The following is a 21,633-nucleotide window of genomic DNA, read 5'->3' on the forward strand; positions in this document are numbered from 1 at the left end:
CTTATTGACAACAAGTCGTCGCTATCGTACCTTGCTTATTACCGCGATTTTCTTAATCGTCTCCTCTGAAAAGAAGCATTCAATCCAAGCTCAGTGAGAAAGAGGACCAATTCAGAAGAGAGTGGAGATGAAAAGAAAAACAAAATCATTGCAATGAGAGATACGTACATCTCTGTCCGCCATCTTCGATTCGGGAGACGTCACGTGACCAAGCCTCTTTTTGGAATTGTAATCGTATGAAGTTATGCAACAGAAAATTTCCCAGTGCAGTTCAGTTGGAAATAATTCTTTGCGATGATTTTAAAGCTGATGGTGAATTTTAAGCCTGGTGATACATGAGAAACTATTTTTTTGGTATTAGTGACACAGGCGGCTCGGAAGAAAAAATCCGAGTCGAACCGGTTAGACTCACGTTGTGAGAACTCGGCTTTCTTATTCCGAGCCACCTGTGTCATTGTTAAAGCAGCTTTTGTCAAAATAATTCTTCTGCACCAAAAGCGAAGACACTAGTCCGATCCGTAATCCGATCCGATCCGATCCGATCCGGAGTCCGATCCGATCCACAATCCGATCCGATCCGAGCAATCCGATCCGGGTTTTGTTAACGGCCCCAGTGGACTGGGATCAACAAGGCTTTTATAGAGTTAACGTTGCAAGGGTAAAAGGCTTTAGCTTAGCTTACCTGCATGTGATACATTTTGAAACTTCTCGATTTAACATCAAAAGTTTTGCACGAGTTCTCCTCCTTTTCTTCAGAAGTTTTCCCGTCCATCTTGAAAATTACCCAGAAAGCATATCGAGGACAATAGGCTGAGCGAGAGGGCCCTGGGAAGACACGAGTTACCAGTATCTTCTGGGTAATTTCAAAGATGGCGAACGAAGTTGGCTATCAATGCAAAATATTGTACCTTTAGCAATCCTTTATTCAGTAAAGGGCTAAATGTAACAAGTCTTCTGAATCATGCCTGGGTTATGGTTGCCAGTCTGAATACAATGTAGGCCATACAGGATGTCACGTTGAACCAATGTACAGATCTTCTATTACGAGGTAAATATTTATAAGAATTATTTATAAGAAATGTGGACTGCAATCAGTATGTGGACTATTTAAAGGATTCTCGATTCTGGCTACATCCTAGCCTTTCATTGATGATTGTCAGCTGGAATCCTCATTAAGCTTCATCAGATTATAAGATGATACGTATGCTACTACTCTTCATATGTCATAAACAGCTTGCATGCATTATATTTGCAAAGTAATTAAACTTTCCATTACAAGTAAACTTTTTTTGTAAATCATTAGCCAGCTTAAAACTAAAAATTTGATATTCTGGTATTATGTTTTTGTATTTCACTCTAAATTCGAGATTTCTTATTTTAAGCTAAAAATTAGAAACAAATCATAGGAGAATATTTTTTTCTTCAATTGAGGGATTCAAAGAAATCTTGAATTTAGAGTGTTTCTTTGTCTTGCGTAGAAGTGTAAGACTAAAACTTAAACTATTTTATGAAAACTTTTTCGTGGATTCACTGTTAGTGCTTTTAGTTAATGTCACTTACTTTGTGGACCAAAACACAAACAGTGAATGTGGGATTTGTTAGACCCCGTGACCCCATGCCTCTGGAATTTCTGCCATGCTTAGCATTGAAGCCTTTTTATTAGGCAACGAGTTAGTGCATGTTCAGGCTGTTCCTGGTAGTTCCATTGACAGTCCAGTTGTGACTCCAAGGCATGACAATGTTAAGTAAGAAAAAACCTCATCGAATCTTTAGTGGTGAAATACCCTTACCACAGAGGCTATTGGAAATTCCAGAAGGATGGGATTGGTCAACTACATATTTTTTTAAAGGTAAAAACCCTGTTTTCCTTAAAAATCACTATCTGTTAAACTTTTGAAATTTGTGTTCTTTGGCGTCTTCCCTTTATGGAGTAATTGCGAAATTACACTGAGAGTAGTATGAGATATTGAAATTGGTATCCACTTGGCAGTGGCGAGATTGGGCGAGTTTGTGCGAGATAATGCGAGTTTAGGCGAGTTAAGGCGAGATAAGGAAATTTGAACATAATCTCAAGTTGCGAGTTAGGGCGAGTTAAGGCGAGTTAAGGTCCCAGAGTAGGCCTTAACTTATCTGTTGCGTTAAACGTGTTTCCCAAACTTTGTAAGAGATATGAAGCAAACCGCACCCTGGGGACAAGGTTGGCAACACCGCGGATAACCACTAAGCGGTCTTTAGACTGAGCTATAACAATTTACACCGCAACAAAAATAACATTCCGGCGGGAAAGGCGAAACGAAATAGCGGTAGCCGTTAGAGAGAATGTATGAAACCGCTAAAATTGGACCTGATCTCAGGTTATTTTGACCCTATTTCTACAAATCACTTTTTTGGTTTGAATAGGAAAAATGTCCCAGCAAATATTGGTTTTATTGTTACTCCTCGGATATTTTACGACGGTTTTCGTAGCCCAATTACGAACTTTTTGCGAGAATCTCGAAACTAAAAAGCTGTATAAATTAATCGAATATTTGTATTCACTGAAGAAAAAAAGGTTTATTTGAAATTTGAATTTTCCGCCAATCAGTTTGTTACCAAAATACCTTGGGTTTGTATCAATCGTTCCGTAGAACTTAGAACTTAGAACTTAGAATGGACTCTTAAAATCATGGCCAGGCCACGCGCGCCGAGATTCAAAATAAGTTCTCTTCACTGGTGTCGAAAATTATAATAAACTCATAAAAGGATTACTTAAAATAGATCAACTAGTGTTGTCTGCGCACAATGAAATATCACAAAAATAATGACCATGATGTTGTTTTTCCCCTTTATTTCAGCATTTCAGCGCTAACAGCAGTTAAAATGAAACTTTACACGTGCATGCAAATGTTGGCCAGTTCACAACAAGTGGGTTTATTATTTCAAGTTACTTTTCTTTTTTTTTCAACTAAAGAAACAATGAAAAAAGGATAATTAGTGAAACTCAGGGAATAGTTGAAACCCAAAGGTAAATCTCTGGAAAAACCTCAGACCATACTCGCCTGAGTAAAAACAATCAGATTAGCAGCAATTGTTGAATTCTAAGAAATTTGCTTCTAACAAAATTACGGTTCACACTTGGCATATAACGAAGACTTCTTATCAGCATTTTTTAAAACCCATCACCTGCTTATCACATAACAAACCCTATTTTAGTTAAAGGTAATGGAATAAGTGACCAGTCTAGTGCTGTCCCAGGCGTACAGCACTTTTTCTCTGGGGTTGTAGTCCACCATGGAGTTGTAGCGATACTGATTGGTGAACTGAACGTTGGGGTTCCACTGTTTCCCAGTCTTGGTGTCGTAAGCAAAATTGATGGTTGTGGACGTTGAACCATAGTTGTCGATACAATAAACCACGCCACAGGCTACAAACGCGTTTCCCATACTCCCCATCTTTTCTAAAGGAATATAGAAATAAAACTCACGGTATTAACATGGATCTAGGTTGGAATAAGTTTCAAAAGAGGCCTATTAATACGACAAATTGTGAAACAAAACCGCTGTCTAAGCAAAGCAATTTTCAATTTTGCCAGCCCTGATCTGATAACGTTTGCTGTTAACAATCATGATCAAGAAGGCTTACAACCTAATCTAGAAAAAAAAATTTCTACTACTTAGAAGATAAGCCACTTATAAATAAAACCCTGCCCACGCCAAGTGTTCATCAAATAACTACCTATTTGTGTTCCTTAAAAATCTGTTTATGGTACTCATACCTGTATTCAAACTCCAAGTGCTGGTTATGGAATTTTTTTGCACGTTGATTTTAGAAGCATGAAGACGATAGCTGTTTCTGGTACTACCCCATAATACCCACAATCCATTTTCATCAACTGCCAAGTCCACTCCACTGTATCCACCCCACTGGTATGTGGTTTTCCTTGGTGCGTAATCGCTTATCCTTATTTGGGCCTCCTCTTTCCCTGAGTGCAGATTGAACTTGACAATGAAGTTTGTATTAGCCCTTTCAAGAAGAGACAAAAAATGGCTTAATATAAAGTTTTCCTGGATTTGCTTAATACCTCCCATGACTAAAGCAATATACAATGTAATTCAATTTGAGTGTTGTAATTTCTGTTTTACGCGTTTTTTTTCCTTTGTAAATCTTTATCTGTTACTATATTACTTTTTTCACGTTATATTTATGTAACTATGTATCAGCTAGGAATTGAAGGAATAAATAAAATGAAATAAATAAAATAAATGACTAAAGCAGAATAGTTACCAAAGAACATCGGGTAGTTTTTTTTCTTTAAAATGTGAAATGAATGACCCAAGGCAAGGAAAAAATATACGATGTGGTAGAAAAATTTTGCTGGTTTTTGAATTTTTGATTGATAGATTGACCTAGAGAATGCACCTACTTAAGACCAATGGGAATAGCAAAAATGCAGATCTAACCAATTACGACTGCCCTAGAGCTCTCATAAAAGGAAAATACACGACAGGACTTTTACCAAAAATAGTTTCACTTTTTTATTAGCTGGTGGCACATGGGAAACAACGAACAACGAACAACCAACCTGTTGTAGTAAAGATATTGTCCATAAACCACTCCCCCTGTTCCGTCCCACTGATAAGGAAGTTTGTAGGTCTTACGAGTTATGCCTGATTTTAACTTGGCCATATTTTCAAACTCCTCAAGCACGTCCCTTCCGGTATATGACTCCATAACGAAAATAGTTTCACTACCCATGATTCCGAGCGGATCTTTCATCCAGGCTCCTTGTGTGGACTTGCGGGTGTGGTGAGTCACAGCTTACCAACCGCACAGATATCGTTACATCTGCCTGCAAATGCTAAAGTACCAAAAACATAATAAGAGGAGACTGACAGTCTCAAGTTATTGAAACTGCCCTAATTTAAGTCAAGGACCTTAGATATGACGGAAAATAATGTTGCAAGGTTCTGGTCTGTGTGGTGTTGAATTTTTAATGCAAAAGGCCCTTAATGTTTCAGGGATGTTTTAAAGAAAATAATTAATTGATATGAACAAAATTAGTTCAAAATGGAAACAAACCTGTACGACGACCATAAGGTAAACATGCCCAAACTTCTCTTAAGTAAAATGAAGTCCATAACCGGCTGCTTTAATTTTTAGCGTAACTTTTCCTTCCTGTAAATGGCAGGCAATTGAAGAGGAAACTTGCCGCGTACTTATCAGAAACCCGGAAATGCAAGGTATAAAGCATATTTAAACTATCAGTAAGAGAGGATGAAGGGCCTCTCTTTCTACCAGACAATCAATTAAAGGACAGTTATGGAGTTTTAAGACTCTTTTAACGAACCTCCTTGTTGTGGGCAAAGACTGTTCCTGGTTTTCTCCAAGTCATGCTCCGCATCAATAATCATCTTAAGCAACTGATCATGAGTAGTTGAAAAAAGAGAAAAAGTGGAAGCAAAGTTTTACATCTATGCAGAAGTTTTTTTTAGCCGGGGTTCATAATTTTTATTTCTTCTTGAGACATATCACCAAACGAGTAAGTGGGTTACGAGACACAGAGAGCTAAGACGTGTGCAGTTTGGAAGACTGAAGTGGGACTCGAATTTGGGAGATCAGGTAATTGAGGACGTCGTAAAAACATTGTACACAGACATTATACATTATAAAAAGCCATAAACACATGATTATTTATACACAGGTGCAGATACATGTTTAAACTAAAAAAATAATAATCTATTTGTAGAGCAGGGAACTTTTGGATGTAATAATAATAATAATAAGTACTGCCGTCATCTAAGACTTACATGCTTTTTTGCCAACTCAAGAGCTAGGTCCTTAAGAGACGAGTTTCGGCCAAATTTACCGTACCATGACGGGGCTCGTTTGTTGCGAGGTTTTACCAACGAATTATCCAGGCTTGCGTCACTCTACAGAAATAATTGCAGATAAACCTGTAAGGCAGTGGGCAAAACATTTCGCGGCAGAAGCACATTAAACGCCGAGCTTGAAGGGGAGAATTAGTGTTGAAATTATTACACATGGAACGGTAGAAAAATTCAAGCAAGAGCTAGAAGAAAGTTAACACAAAAAAGGAATGGGGAGAGCTAAGGAAAATATTTCTGACGGTATTGATATCTACAAAGCATAAACACTGATGTACTGACATAGATTCACCTATTAATCTAATTGGCCCTGTACGTTTACTTTACTTTATATGATGTTTAAAGTTTTCTTTAGCGGGTTTTTAGATAACCATTTACACACTGAGAACTAGGTTATCTGACTAACGTTTGGCTGTAATATCGCCAACTACGCTATATTTTAGCTCATTTTGAATCTTTTCTCTTCCTAATTTACAGCAAAAATCACTGCAGCCCAGCTGAACGTTGAATTTTCCGTTCATGTGCTGAAAGTGGGTTTACGTGGCAAGCTACTTTGAGATTTTGATCAACCCTGCGCGGGGAATGCTGTGGAGGTAATTACCATAGCCACATACGCAGACGTTTTTTTGGTTTGTCTGGCAATCCTTCCCAACGAACGTCTGCTGAAATAAGCGGTTAAAAACGTGGAGCACTTCCAGTTTGTGGGGAAGGAACGTGTGAGGAAGCCCTAAATCGTAAGGGAGGCTATAATTTATAACCATAGCAAACTTACCAGTAAAAGGCCAAACAAGAGGAAAAATAGCGGACACGATCCAAACATCTTCGGAAAAAAAGAAATCTCTCAACCTGCAGAGGAAAAATAATTAGTTTCGAAGGACAATGTGAACTCGAAGCCTTTAGGCTTATTTTCTTAGCAGTTTAGGGCAAAGCTTCTCACGGTCTGATTACCAGCAGTGGCTCTTGATCCCTCACAATACACTTGATAAGTGAATGATTTTCTTGGCTAATCTAATCTAATATTTATTGCCTCTATTATTTATTTTGTCTGCCGTTTTTTATTGTTTAAGATATGGGAAAATTTCTTGTTTCGAAACTGATGCAAACTTCCGCTTTTTTCGTGTTAAATTAACGCTTACTCTACACTGTCAATGCTAACGTGTCGACTAAAACTTTCTCGAAAAATATACGTTTTGCTTGAAAGGTTGACCAAAATTGAAATAATTACTGACACTCTTATAAAATATTGAGAAACAAAGTACGATGTCTAAAAAATATATGAAATATAGCAAAAGAAAATGTCTAGATGAAATGATTGAAAGATGTTTAACACAAGAAATATATACTTAATCTCTTGAAGATCGATTAGAATACTCAAAGAATTGGTTGATATTGTTTGTAAAGTTTATCTTCGCGATATTCGTTTACCGCTATAAAAATCAACGTTAAGAAAGAACAACGACGTTTCGACCGTTCGACGGTCATTTTCAAGTTGAGAAATAAAAAATTAGCATGTGCTCGTATACAATTGTGAATAGGCTAATGAGATACTGTCTAAAAACTCTAAAATATGCAGACGTGGCTGCAAGTTATCGCGGAAAGTTTCGCCACAGCTAGACAAGGCGCCTTAAATTTCCGCCCTTCGTGTTGTCCGCTTGGTTGTTTCAGGCTGAAAAATAATGCTACGACGTTTTCTTTTACCTTTCAAACTTTGTAATGTAAGTTTTAAAAGTCTTTAATCCCTGCGTCTAAAACCCGTTTTGTTTTCTGTTGACCGACCGTTAACCCAAATGGTTTTAATGCAAAGTTTTCATCTAACAAAAACGAGGCCCTAAACATAAAGAAAAAATAAATAATTAAATAAAAACGTCCACTTGACCTGGAAAATTTCTCGAATAGCTTCCCCCAGAATTTGAAATCGAAAATGGAAAGCCCCCCTGTTACCCTTGGGCTCGTCACTTGCACGAGACACAGTAGATCATGTACCAGACTGTCTGCGAGCCGGCTAGCCACTGTTCCCCACTGCAAACTTCCCCCACCACCCTAAACAATCTTTCCAAGCGTTCACACACCTTCGTCAAAGGATCGAGACCCTCTAAAATATATCCGGCCAGGGGCTCGTTTCTCGAAAGGCCCGGTAACTTTTCCGGTCCGTCTTTTAAAATCAAAACCTGTTGAATAGTAAGCACAGTTCCTCGCACCCAAACCGGTCAATATGTTTCGTTAACTGATAGTTTCATTGTATTATTTTCAAAATTATTGAAATTTTCATCCTAAATGCAAACACGGCAAACATAAAAACAGCTTCCTGGGGCCGAAAGGTTGCTGGGACTTTCAAGAAACAGGCTCCAGTGCCCTTACTAAGCATAGGAACCTGGCAAGCTCACTATAACTAAAACAAGACCGTAAAATAACATGACACTAGGTAAAACATAAAAAATATTCACAGGTTCCGTCCTCCTGGGTAAATCCCAGAAACTAAACTGTTTATTTCACGGTTAACGCGAAATGGCGGAACGAGAGTTCTTTAAAAGAAATTGATGTCTTTTTTTGAAATGTTTTTGTAGAACCTAACGTGCAGCGGGAATTTCTGCTTCTGAAAACCTCAACAAAATCCAGAATGAGAAAAGAAATGCAAATGATGTCAGAAATCTTGTGACTTGCCGCTTGACTGCTATTATATCAACCAAAATTATTGTCATTCATTGTCATTAACATTACGTAGGGTGTATTTTGAGCACGAAAACAGTTTTGTACAATGCATAATTTACACTTGAGCAGGTTGCTTTGTTTTTATCAAATAAACTAAGACAGAGCTGAATAATTTCAAAATTATTAGTGATTTCATAACGGTATATACACTTCTCTTCTTTTAGACGTATTTTGTCTCTTGCCTAACCTGGTTATCCCTTTGACGAGTCCAGTTTTGTTCTTTCCAGTCAGTGGTAGAAGGAATTTGGCCTGTATGAAAGCTTGTTTGCATCGATTGAAGTTGAACTACATGTTACAATTCGAGGATGGGAAACGCTGTAAGTCAATAATACCATGTAAATGTTATCATCAAAAGGTATATTAAAGTCCTCTACTCATTGTTGACTATAATTGGGATTATGAGGAGGCAATTGGAAACAGATTCCATTGACGTTTATATTAAAGTTAAACAGAGGTATAATATAAACTGTGCATCCGAGTTCGAGTAAGGGAAAATCCGGTCAGTCGAGTTGTTGTAATCATAAAATGCTAACTGACTATCGAATAAACACTATGCATACTAAATAAATCGAAGCACACCAAATGACAGAATAATTCAATTATCTTCTTGTTACTACGTACATGTTAACCGATTTATTACAAAATAATGGCATAATAATGTATTTGAGGTCGTACCTTATCTTGGTTTCAATGCAGATCGCTTCCGCTCCGTAGCAATCATTTTGTTACTAAAATTTCCTACAGTCGCTCACGTTTATTATGGGTAGAATTTCTGCCAAGAACTCTAATGGAGTACTTGGCTCCTAGTATTTCATGATAAGTAGTGTACGAGGCTGTGGGCAGACATTTATCCAACCCCTTTTTATTTGAATACACATGTCTATCAGAGGCCTCCTCAATATTCCATAATGTAAAATCATCCCCTGATAATGTGCCCTTTTAGTTTGCTAAAAGCATTTCTGAATAAGTAAAAGTACGGACGGGACGTAGGAAAATCAGTCCAACAAGAGGAATATATATCTTGAAGATAATTTACTTGTTTGGTACTAGTTAAGGAAGTTTCAATTTAATTTTGTTGGCACAAATATTTTCAATTACCGTGTAATAGTTCATGTAAGATGAGAAAGTCGACTCGTCTACTGTCTTAATATTAATGCTCACGAAACATTTTATGTTATTTGTTTGGTCCTTTTAGAGCGTCAAAGAACTCGAAAGAATTGGAGCAAGGGACGAATTTCACTCTGAAGATTCCCTGGACATAGAAAGAACGTTTCAGTTTGTGACTGGGGATAATGAAGAGATCCCGGATGTTCATGAGTCAGGTGACAAGCCTATGCAAAAAGGAAGAAAAAGAGACAAGCAACGGGGGTCAAAAGACAAGGGTGAAAGTACTAAACATCCCGAAGAACTTTCAGCAGAGGTTTTGGAAAAACAGATTCCTCGAAAGAAAAAAGCCATGCAACTAAAGATTAAACATCTGTTGATTGAACGGCATGGTTTAAATGAGATAATCTCTAAGGGCAAGCAAATTGTTGATCAACTGACGAGGGAGCGGGAAAGAAATTTGGAAAGAATTGAGGAAAAAGAACAAGTGATCGAAGGAAAGGAACATGCTATTCAGTCATTTCACGATAAAGTACAAGTATTATCTGCACAGAACGAGGAGAAAGAATCTGAGCTTAGGGAAAAGGATCGCTTATTGAGAGAAGCAAATGAGCACTCTCAACTACTTCAAAAACAGTTCGCCGAACAAGAAATGATCGTAAAAGAAATGCAAAGCGCAATAGAAGGCTTATATAGCGAGAGGGAAAACAGTAGGTCTGACTATGAAAGCGTGGCTAGCAAAGATCTAGGCAAAAGAGTCGAACTAGAGTCACTGAGGCGGGAAAATGACCAATTGAGGCTGCAGCTACAAGAAAAGACCAGGAGGCTCAGAGACAGAGCGATGGAGATCGATTCACTCAAGCAGGAGAAAGACACCATGCAACAAGAAAAAATCAACTGCGACAAGATTAGTCTGGAGAGGAAACTTTCAGTCGACAGGTTAAATCGTGAGAAGGAGAGAGGACTAGCATATCTTGGTCAGCTTGAAATTCGATTGACAGAAAAGCAACAAGATTTGAAACGTGCACAAGATGAAAATGCCGAATTTCGAGATACGCTAAGACGAAAAGAAAACCTTCTCCTCGAGAAGGGCAGAACTATAGAGGCTCTGGAAGCTTCGCGAAAAGGGACATCTGACCGGTTAGACCGACTTGAAAAACAGTTAGAGGATGAGCGCCGGGCCCAACGAAACGAGTACGACGCGTTACGTGAGGAGAAGCGCGTCTGCGAGGAACGTTTACGGCGAGCGGAGGCTACGTTAGAAAGTCACCAAAGGCGCGTTCGCGTGCTAGAACAAGAAGTCGAAAGAGCTCGTCAATATAAAAGTATATTTCGCGGGGATCAACCTTGGATGATCAGCAAGGATGAAATTAAGCTTTCTGATAAAGTGCTTGGTACTGGCGCTTGGGGAAGAGTTTTGGAGGGGAATTTTCGGGGCACCAAAGTAGCCGTAAAGGAAATCCACGAAATAATCCAGTCGGCTCATAACAGACTTTTGTTTGACCGCGAGATTACTTTTGCCACATCGGTGCGACATCCTTGTATTTTACAATTCCTGGCTGTAGCTGATTATCACTCTACTACACCACTCTTGGTCGCTGAACTGATGGATATGTCACTTTCGCAGCTTGTGAAAGATGAGAGGAGTTTAGGCAACAGATACATCAGAATACTCGCGCTAGACGTGGCTCACGGCATCAATTACCTTCACTGCTTTCAACCTAATCCCATACTCCACCGTGATGTTAATAGCGGTAACGTAATGGTTTGGCGCCAGGGAGACAAGTGGCGTGGCAAACTCTGTGATTTTGGATCAGCGGAATTCATGGGAAGCAAGATGTCGGAAAATCCAGGGAATCCGTTTTATTCTGCTCCGGAGGCAAGCAGTTCACGCCAGACTCCAAAGGTAAGATTTTGTCCCTCTTCTACCCCATCTCCACCCCCCTCCCTCGCCATACAAAAAGCACTGTGTTTATTAGAAGTGAAAAACCGTCAGTTTGCCGGCAGTCAGTTAGAAGGACTACCCCAAAAGATCTTTGCATGATACATGTTAGTACGACGAAATGGGGAATCTAAGATGTTACGACAGTGAAATTGTAAATGGTTTGATATTCGAAACAACAACTCTGCACGTGCACCCACTTTTTGGTGCACTTCTTTCCGTCGCTGCCAACTGCGACTTAAAATTTCCAAACTCGAGGTTTTGCAAAGGACTTGAACTCACAACAACATTGTTTTCCAATTGTTTGAGCCTGAATTCCGTCTTGAAGAAACCTCCCATGCATTTTACAAATTGTTCGAGTTGGAATAATTGAGATGTTACTTGAAAGAAAGTGACTTTGAGTGAGTCCCTTATCAAGAATAACCAAACTAAGGAATCCTTATGACTGTTTACCTTGACTGCTTGCAGTCCGCCTTTTCTCTTAAAATCCGTCTCGTTCTTATCACAGCAGCGCGACGATAAGAGACTGCTCGCAGTCTACTGTTTACCATTTGCTCAAGAATTTTCGGCAGGTAAAATAACCTGTTCAAGGCGTTCAGACAAGGTGGTGGCAGAGGGGGCGAAAGTGGAGCAGCTAGACCAGAAAGTAAAATAAAAATAAAATGACGTCATGCAGGAGCTCCTGCGTCATGTGACTATCCATTTTTTTCCTCAACATTTTTCGTCGCGCTCAACACCATTTCCAGCTGCTCTTTCGCACTCTCTGTGTTAGTGTAGAGGGAGCAAGTCTGGAAGTAATAATGTAAGCCCAAGTACAGGCTGAACAGCAGTGATTCCCACATTTAAACAATTCCGAAAAAAAATGTAGCAGGGGTTTTAATGCATGAATTCTTGCCTAGTCCGTGTACGGCGTCTACCTTTCGGTCGCAAACCCTCTCGAAGCACGTGACCTGAAGGCAACAAAAAGCCCAAGGGACTAGGAAAACAGTTTCTTATCGGAAAAATATAATTTACATATGGACAAAAAAAATGTTCATCTCGTTGGTTATTAGTTTCTGTACAAAGGGTAGCCACTTTATTCAAGCGCAATGACAGTTTCATTTATACTAAGAAAAGTAATATCATCGATAGTTTTAGGTGTTACTTATTCAAGTCGGGAGGAGGAGGGGCGGGGTAAATTTCCCTTTCATAAACAGGCTGCTGCCATTTTTAAGACACTCAGAAAAGTTTTGATCTGCTATTGAAAGTTAGGTTCTGCCTTTTGTATCCTACTCTCTCCCTTACCAGTACACAACCACATCGACCCTACAAAGTTTAAAAAAGTTTAAGTGCATAAAATAGCAACCTGTCGCTCTTAACTGATACATCAATAACAGGTAACCCAAACCCTTTCCCCAAGGTTTAACGTAAATGCAAGTTGGGCTTCAGCGCGGTTCTTTCTAAGACTATTCCAAATTATATTATTTGCCTTATTGTAACGTATCGATGACTAAAGGCTTAATTCCGATGGTGGCATCGACGTTAAAAACATCAACCACCGTTAACGAAAGGGAGATAAGCGGAGGAGAGCGACCACCTCCTTCCCAGAGTTCTCTGTCGGCCTACAATTGACATAGGCCTTTTTTTCAAAAATACCATAATACTCTTTTTTGTCCCTCCAAATAAAAATTTTGCATAAGCATTGTTTCCAATTTCTCCTTGGGCAATTGTAAGTCCCAGGAGAAATTAAAAACAATGCTTATGCAAAATTTTGTAGGGACAAAAAAGAGCATCATGGAATTTTTGAAAAAGGCCTATAAACTTAATAAGAAGCCTTTACAAACCCTCAAGTTCTTATTCATTTTCTCTCAAACAGATTGATGTCTACAGTTATGGCGTGTTACTCTGCGAGCTCTGTACCAACCAAACACCGAACCCTGACGAAAGACAGCGACAAATCGCACTGATGTGGAACAAAAATCTGAGAGAGTTAGTGGAACAGTGCGTGGCTGAAGATCCCGCCATTCGCTCGTCAATGACCGACGTCATTGCTGTGTTAGAACCAATGACAATATGAAACAAGCATGCACCCCCTTTTCTTTTGCGACTTTTGCATTTTGTACCTGTTAATTAACGTGTACTTACGCAACCAGTCGCAGAACAAATGTATATTTTTTACCGTGACATAGTACTGAAAAAGGGAGGATTTCAATCCCTAAAAATTCGTTTACATTCGATAAATCGAACAAGATGACGTTTTTAGCGATGAAGTTTGAAATAACGTGAACTGACATTTTTTGCTGCCGCCGCGCGCCGTCAAGGTTGCTTGAGCTCCCCGATTACTGTAGCCAACATTACTTCCCTTTCCCAAAATATCTTTAATCCAGCCTCTCGTAAAACCTGTTCGGTGCCATCTGTCTCATAGGCATCCTCGACGGCTTGTACTTGCCAGTGCTTGCTTGCTCCCAAACCCTTTTTAAAATATTAAAGCTTTAGCTAGGTTATCTAGTTAGAGCTATGCAAATACATCATTTTCTAAGTGACGCTAACAGATTTTTATTAGCCTGTTCACAGACCTTCTATTTTCTCTTTAGAGATTATTATTTGCCAAGCGCGCGTAAGAATTTATTTACCTCTAACGCAAGGGGGTGGGGGCGGGTGGCCTAAACCGGTTGCATGTGCCGCAGCTAGGTAAATAGGGTCGGGGTCTTGAGCCTTAACATTTTATTTTATTTTATTTGCTTTGCCAAAAAAAAAAAAACAAACGAACAAACAGAAAGAACGTTGGCAGGGACACCGCAACAGTTGTAGCCAATTACAGCGGGCCCGGATACTAATAAAAAAATAAAAACATTTTATACAATCTTCAATAGTTTTCAGTCTTAAACAGGGTGTCTGTTCGAACTGTCGGCCTATAAAAGATTAAGGTTAGCAATTAGCGCGAGAGCGTTTTCAGTACATTTCCAAGGGTACCAACAATTTTTTTTCCAACAAGTCTAATTCCTTGATGTTAGCTTGAAACATTAATTCTATATGTAAAACGAAACGCACCAGGTATAAAAATAAGTCTCTTGTCTTAATTAAACAGGGTTCCTGTCTGAGGACATCGGCGGCTCACCTCTAACTGAGGGTCTCAAGGTTGACGGCTATTTTTTTTGCCATTGACTGTTGACGGTTGTTTAGTGAAAATTTGGTCCAAGAAGTAACTGAGTAAAGATTAACTTCTGTAGAAATAGTGAGATTTGAAATATCTTGAAACGTTTTGACAGTTAATATAACTCTGTATTTTTGACGGTTGGCGTTGTAAAATAACCTTTTTTGACGGTAGACGGTTAACTTTTAGGCCGTTTGACGCCTGACGGTTAACCCCATTGAGCCCTCCTACCTTAACTTCCTCTAAGCATCCCTCGGGCATCCTAGGCAGGGCTTTTTAAGCCCCGGGGTACTCCTCACAATGGCCTATACCAGGCTTCTCCTGAAAGAAATACCTTTTTTAGACTTCAGGTATATGAAAGGGTAGGAATTTCACTAAACGAAGTATATGAAAGCGTAGGGAAATCCGTCTTTTCGCTCATTAAAACTTCGTAAATAGGCCCAAAAGGGCTAACAGATGCAATTTACGGCTGTGATAAAGTCGAGAAAACCTTCTGGTTTTATGATTTGTTCTTCCGGCAGTGCACATGAAACATTCCGGAGTACCTACCGGGTTCTGATCCATTTCGTAATTATTTATAGGAAGTCGAAGTGTTTCGTATTATTATTATCTTTCATGAAGTCTATTATGCTATTCAGTAAAGGTTTACGTAAAGGGGAAAATTTCTGTTGTTGTTCAGTTCGAAATCAAAATTTTATTCGGAGTCCTTTAGGAGTGAAACGTGAAAACCATAAATGAAACTTTTGAAAATCGAAGAGAAGTGAATAAATTAAAACTGTCACATAGAAATCTTCAGCCCAGACAATATTTGCCATATTTGTTTCTTGCTTCATACACATACTAATTCAACGCTACTGAACCTCTGATCTGCCGCGCTGAAAAGGAGTAATTACATGACCGGAACGAACTCAGTAGGTACGAATTTGTAAGTTTTGCAGTCGTTTACATGAGCCCAGGACGAGACGCTTGGTTCGACTTGCATTAGTCGATTACGTGAGACCCGTACAAACTCAAAAACAGGAGATTATTGGAGCTAATATATATTTTTCACGAGTCGATTATTATAGTAACATATTATTTACTAACTTAACTGTCCTAACTAGTGCAAAATTTACACCAGTAAAGACAGTGAGTAGAGAACCGTAGAGTTTACTGCTCCCAGAAAATTGTAAGCTTTATTAAACGCTCATCTGATGGCCTGTTAATAAATAAATGCACAGCATCTCAAAATGGTCCAATCCGTCACTTAATCGAAGCATATATCCAGTTGAAACTACGTCCAAGTCCTGTTTACAGTTTTTCACAGCAGTGTTCAGTTTGCTAAGAAAAAGCAAAAATGATGGAGCAATACGAAGAAACATGCTATTTATGGACCCGGTCTGAGATTTGTTTCCGTTTTACATGAGAAAGGTACAGTCTCAGTCGGATACGAAAGTAACCCCTGTCGGGTTACACCGGTCTGAGTTCATTTCTATATAGGCCGGTCCCACGTAAACGCATGAAAAGAAATGTATGGAGATCGATACGAACTCATACCGGTCTGAGTTAGTCCCGGTCTCATGTTATTACCCCCTAAACCATGCTCACAGCCACAGCTAATGCCAATTATATTGAAATATATTGATTAATTAAAACAAGCATCAGGCACTAGAACCACAGCTGGGTGCTTAATTTTATCGAAGTTTTTACTCCCCTTGTTCAGGAATTGCCAAGAAACCCACAAATTCAGTACAAAGACAAGAACCGTTCAAAAACCCCTTTGCAGCACTAGGATTTACGGCGACCAGGATCTCATGCAATGTCCTCAAATTGTGTTGATCTGTGTTCGCTCTAGAGAAATTTTGACGTAATTAAAAAGAGGCTCGAAAAGTAATCAAAACAAAAAATATGTTTGCCATTAAATACTCTAATACTATATCATACGTCATTTCGAGGTCAAACAGCCACGCATTCATCGGAGTCACGCGATTAAACGAGGCATTCTGGCAGTAACAATAGATGCTTTGAACGTGTAAAGTTCCATTCATTACGAACCACGGCAACATCTGCGAACTAAAAACCTTAAATAGCAGGTTATATCGCTAAACCAATACCGCCTTTCAACTGCATCTTTGATCAGTTAAGGCTGGCCCGAAAAATTGATCTGGCATAAAGAACATTTTTTGCTAGAGACCCAACAGGCAAACATAGCGGTAAATAGAGACTTCGACAGATAAGCAACTCTAAACGAGCCAATCTCTGCTCTCTAAATGGCCCCCACCTTACGATCGTTTCAATAATTTGCATTAACAAACACAACATTGCGTTCCTTCAAGTGCATTTAGTTGGGTTCTCGCTGCGTTTCACAGGTGTGGGCTGTTGTGAGCTTTATACTTGCGCGAGGTTTGTCTAGCTCCACGTACTCTCGCCAAAAAGGCTTCTGAACATGGACGGATTAGCCAAAGTCAAGGGAAAGCTGCAAGGAATCAAGGATAAGATCGAGAAGGCTGAAGATCGAGAGAAAGATGCGAAGGAGCAGCTCCGGGAAGTGGAAGAAAACCTGGACAAAAATGAAGGAGACGTAGAATCATTCCGGCGAAGAATAAGGCTTATGAGAGATGAGCTGAGCAAGACTAAGGAAGCTTTATCAGAGAAGAAGACCAGATTGTCTGAAGTACACGGTATTTCAGCCGAACACGAAAGCGTTTGCAAGGAGCTCGAGGGAATTGACCGCGAGAGTGACGAGCGCTTAACTGGGCTGGAGGACGACGTCGGTGAGGCCTCGCGATGCGCCAAGGAGTCGGATGAACGACTGCAAGAGACCAAGCAGAAGTTGAAAGTTACTGTATGTGAAAAGGAGAAGGCAAATGAAAGATGCTGTAGTTTAGAAGACAAATGCACCGAGCTGGAGGAACAAATTCAAGAAAAAGGAAACGAACTGCGTCACCTTGAAGAGGAAGATTCGGAATTGGCAGAACGCGAACAAGAATTGCATGAAAAGTTAGAGTTCTTACAAGAGCAACTGAAAGAGGTGGTGGCTCGGGCTGAAGAGGCCGAACGTAAAGTGCAGCCACAAGAAAGCATCATCGACGACTTGACGCAGGAACACGACTCGTACGCGGAGAAAATTAGACTGATCAAGCAAGAACTAAAAGACATGGAGGACGAAGTCGAAAGATCCATGGACGACGTGGAGGCAGTCGAGCAAAAGAAGGTCACAGATCGGTACCAAGAACACTTTGAAAGTGAGGAACCCAAGTCAGAGCCCGACCCTGTGCCAGACGCCGCCGATGAGGACATCCAGCAGGAAGAACATCACGAGTCGGAGCCCGAAGAAGACTAAATCCCTGTTAGTGTGCCTCGCGTGACCTCGCGCGGGTTAGTTACGTGTAAGTGAGACTCATGGCCATTTATCAACACAAACTGTGCTAAGAGTAATTCTAACCTTCTTAGAGTTTTTCTTTGCTATGTAGATGTAAAACGCAGACTACTCTCTTTAAGGACTTTAATTTTGTGATGAATTTGCATAAAATTTTAAATTTGTTGCGGAGTAATTGGAATTTTATGATTATGGCAAACAGCGGGAGATAACTTAACATGATTTGTCTGTCAAACCAAATTATGCAGCTTTTAACATTTTTGTCTGGCTTTTTAAATAAAGTTTTTTATTTGCATTGGATCATTTCGCGAATATTTGTTATTTTTGCGCTTGTCGATTGCAAAAGGGAACTTTAAATGTTTGATTGCGTGACAAAAACGAAAATCACCTGAGCGTTGCGGTCTCAGCCGGATAAAAAAACACCTTCTGTTCATTTGTTTATCACTGCTAAAAGGAAATCTGCGAAGCTTAAAACGCTTTTAGCGAGCCATACTTGCGCAGTCATCCTTAAGTTAAAGGGTTGGGCTTGGCTTTTTTGCCTGTGGTGACCAGTGTTCCGTCCTTGTATCCTTGGAGGGTGTCTTCTCAACATTGTAAACACATGATAAATTTTTTCGGTATTTCTTTTTGGGCGGATTTCTCTACTGTTAGGAAAGGAATTTTTTCCTAAGTATGGTTTATCCATCGACAAGAGAGAGAAAAACATCAAAGTGCATTTGTCTACAAATTTTTATTTTAATTGGAAAGAGGAAACCGTAATATATTCGAAAAAAAGGGAAAAACTGAAACCGCCATACCGCTCCGGAGATAAAAATGAAAATTTCGGAAAATTTTTGGCCAGAGATGTGTGTAAATTTATACAAACTGACGCCCCACTTCCTTTCCGTCAGGGGAGAACTAAATTATCTAACACAAGGACACCATCGTTCCGAATGTCCTGTGCGCTGCTTAATACGCAGGTTTTTCACTCAAAAGGCGTTTATTGACGTTATTGTTTCATGTAGCTAGACAACTAGACTGCGAAAACACACGGTTCCTTTTCTCAAAACCGGCTTTTTTAGGTGATCACCTTGTTTTGCAGTGGCGGGTCCAGGGGAGGGGCCCGGGGAGCCCGCCCCCCCCTTTATTTTTGGATCAAACTGAGACTCGAAGGCCGAAAAAAATTTTAAGACCACCCCCCCCCCCCTTATCTCCTTAGTGTCTGGATGACTGCCTCCCTCCCCCCTCATCTGAGGGTCTGGATCCGCCACTCTTTTGCACTGCCCATTACCTCCTGCATTTACTGCGCATAACATTGGAGAGATTAAGCATCCCGTTTACGGCAAACAGCAAACGTGAAATTCAAGTTGAGAAATTTTCAAAATGAGAAATGAGCAGATAAAAATTAAGCTGCTTAAAACAATTGTTATGTATAGAATTAGCATGAATCTACAGATTTTCGTGTAGTTATAATGAACAGTAAACGATAACAAAGTTGACTCAGACTTGGTCACGTGGTACAAATTCACGTTTGCCGTAAAGGTGATGTTACACGGGACGATTCGCAACGACGATTTTTAGCGCAACATAGTGTTGTAATTTTGGAACAATGTTGCAACTATTCGAAACAATGTCGCAACAATGTTGCAACACTGTGTCGTTGCCAATCGTCTCGTGTAACATCACTTTAAACGCGATGCTCAAACTCTCTATTGCTATATCAACGGTGGCGACAGGAGCCAACAAAGGGAGCCTGTCCCAGGCTCTCAGACAGTAGGGAAGTCGCGGAAATAAAATAAGCCAAGTGAAAATAAGACGCGCCCGATCTATCTGGTGCAATGCCCGGCCTTTTGAGGCCATGAATATGCAACTCAAGGCCTTCTTTGGTCTTGATACTAGCCCCATTCCCCTCGCAGAGAGTGATTAGTTGAAGCCGAAATTGTCCCTTTATTGTATTTTTGCGATGAAACAAGATCGGTGATGCCCCTTTTTTATTAATGTTTTTACTCATAATGGATAAACGAAAATAATATTTTAAGGAGAAAACATCTCTGGATAGTTGAAGTTGTATAATTGAGAATTGAATGCTATGAATGCATTTGGAGCTACAATGGAGAAGAAGATAATGTTAAAAGGCCCCATTTTATTCCACTATTTGCAAGATGGGCAATTTGAAGACACCTGAGTGAAAAACTATAGCCCAGAAAAACAAACGGGCTCTAGGTTTTGGTAATATTCAAAGTTTTTGCTATGCGATAAGAATTTTTGGCGGTTGTTCAAGTTTCGAATATTTCGCGCGCAACTTAAAAAAAAAAAAACACACACACACACTTAGCAGTCTGCACAGCTGGTGGTGGGATCGTCACGTCAGCGAGTTTTTGAGGGTTGCCTGTCCACGCGGACCGATGGGGAAGAGATGCTTTGGAATTTTCTCGCTGTTCTACACATAGCTGACAATTGTGACAAGTTTCAAAAAAATCTGCACCGTACATCCGAAATCCAGGAATTCTTGCCTCTGGAATCCGAAATCTTAAGCTTAAGATTCAGGAATACAGCACAAGGAGTCCGGAATCCCACTAATGATTGGATTGCGCGCATCTAAAAGAATCCGGAATCCAGTACCCGAAATCCAAAATCCACGACTAGAAATCCAGAATCCAAGACTGTCTTGGATTCCCTCACATGGAGCGAGGGGCACCCAACGAGAATATAGTTCAAAACCACTTAAACATAGCATTGTTTAAACGTATTTTAGTATTTTAAACGGTAGATAGAGGCATATTATTATACCCATGCTGAGAGTCTAGTGATCCGAAAATTAGAGGGATCAAAAACTTACCTTACCAAGAAAAAGGTTCCCGTAAATTCTTGGTGACCTTTTTAGGGTAAAAATCCGTTAAAAATGGGCAAATTATACCAATTTTTAGGTTTTCGGAAATCCTAGGAGAGGCAGGCAAGCAAGAAATTTTACAACAACTGTGCAGAAAATTCTAGATCTCAAATCGTCTTCGGAACAGATATTTTCCGAAAATTGACGTTAGGTGCCTCTGAAACCTGCACTACACTCACATGAATGAATATGAAACGGTGCAAAAACAGATGTTGCATATGGAAATTACCTTGTGTTCATGATTTAATTAGTTCTATGTCCTAGTGTGATTGGTTGGATAGCAAAATCCAAAATACCTAAAAATACTATAGTTTACCTTTCATAGCCATGTTTTCCTTTTCCTCTCGTGATAAATGCATAATTTATAGGTAGAAGCTCCTTTTCTTATACTATAATTAAGACGTGCGGGGTTAAAATTTCCATTATAATTATAGTTGTCATTAGTAAATTCAAAACATATTAAAATCATTATACATGTATAAAATCTTCTACCTTCACCTCCCACCTCGATTAGCTTGATTGTGTAAATTGTTTTTTTTTTAATTGACATTCTTCTGATATTACATATCTAATTTGATGTGTGTTTACATTGTCAGTTTTGTTTTTACTGACCCGAAATTTCGTGACATGCTCAATAATACACTAATACTTCGA

The 21,633-nt window shown here is 39.5% G+C and overlaps 3 protein-coding genes across 3 annotated transcripts; 2 read left to right on the plus strand and 1 right to left on the minus strand.

Moving 5' to 3' along the window:
- Nucleotides 1-3,173: 3,173 nt before the first annotated feature.
- On the minus strand, nt 3,174-5,378 carry LOC140921410 (olfactomedin-like protein 2B). The gene is made up of 4 exons (XM_073371409.1): nt 5,327-5,378; nt 4,562-4,837; nt 3,755-4,002; nt 3,174-3,436 (listed from the first exon to the last, which is right to left on the minus strand). The coding sequence occupies exons 2-4, from the start codon at nt 4,753-4,755 to the stop codon at nt 3,189-3,191; spliced, it is 690 nt and encodes a 229-aa protein (XP_073227510.1). The 5' UTR covers nt 4,756-4,837; nt 5,327-5,378; the 3' UTR covers nt 3,174-3,188.
- A 4,574-nt stretch (nt 5,379-9,952) lies between these two features.
- On the plus strand, nt 9,953-14,584 carry LOC140921337 (uncharacterized). Its single transcript, XM_073371336.1, has 2 exons — nt 9,953-11,583; nt 13,475-14,584. Exons 1-2 carry the CDS (start codon nt 10,030-10,032, stop codon nt 13,673-13,675), a joined length of 1,755 nt encoding a protein of 584 aa, XP_073227437.1. The 5' UTR covers nt 9,953-10,029; the 3' UTR covers nt 13,676-14,584.
- Nucleotides 14,585-17,035: 2,451 nt separating this feature from the next.
- Nucleotides 17,036-18,410, plus strand: LOC140921375 (uncharacterized). Its single transcript, XM_073371380.1, has one exon. It carries the CDS (start codon nt 17,178-17,180, stop codon nt 18,072-18,074), a length of 897 nt encoding a protein of 298 aa, XP_073227481.1. The 5' UTR covers nt 17,036-17,177; the 3' UTR covers nt 18,075-18,410.
- Nucleotides 18,411-21,633: the final 3,223 nt, after the last annotated feature.

This window comes from Porites lutea, chromosome 1 (genome assembly GCF_958299795.1).
Source record: "Porites lutea chromosome 1, jaPorLute2.1, whole genome shotgun sequence".
Taxonomy (NCBI): domain Eukaryota; kingdom Metazoa; phylum Cnidaria; class Anthozoa; order Scleractinia; family Poritidae; genus Porites; species Porites lutea.

Excerpts from the sequence above, each read along its gene's own strand:
- LOC140921410 (XM_073371409.1), bottom strand. The coding sequence starts at position 4,755 with ATGAAAGATCCGCTCGGAATCATGGGTAGTGAAACTATTTTCGTTATG. Across the intron at positions 4,003-4,561 it reads CAATATCTTTACTACAACAG|GGCTAATACAAACTTCATTG; the intron begins GTTGGTTGTTCG and ends TCTTCTTGAAAG. Across the intron at positions 3,437-3,754 it reads CACTTGGAGTTTGAATACAG|AAAAGATGGGGAGTATGGGA; the intron begins GTATGAGTACCA and ends ATATTCCTTTAG.
- LOC140921337 (XM_073371336.1), top strand. The coding sequence starts at position 10,030 with ATGCAACTAAAGATTAAACATCTGTTGATTGAACGGCATGGTTTAAAT. Across the intron at positions 11,584-13,474 it reads GTTCACGCCAGACTCCAAAG|ATTGATGTCTACAGTTATGG; the intron begins GTAAGATTTTGT and ends TCTCTCAAACAG.
- LOC140921375 (XM_073371380.1), top strand. The coding sequence starts at position 17,178 with ATGGACGGATTAGCCAAAGTCAAGGGAAAGCTGCAAGGAATCAAGGAT.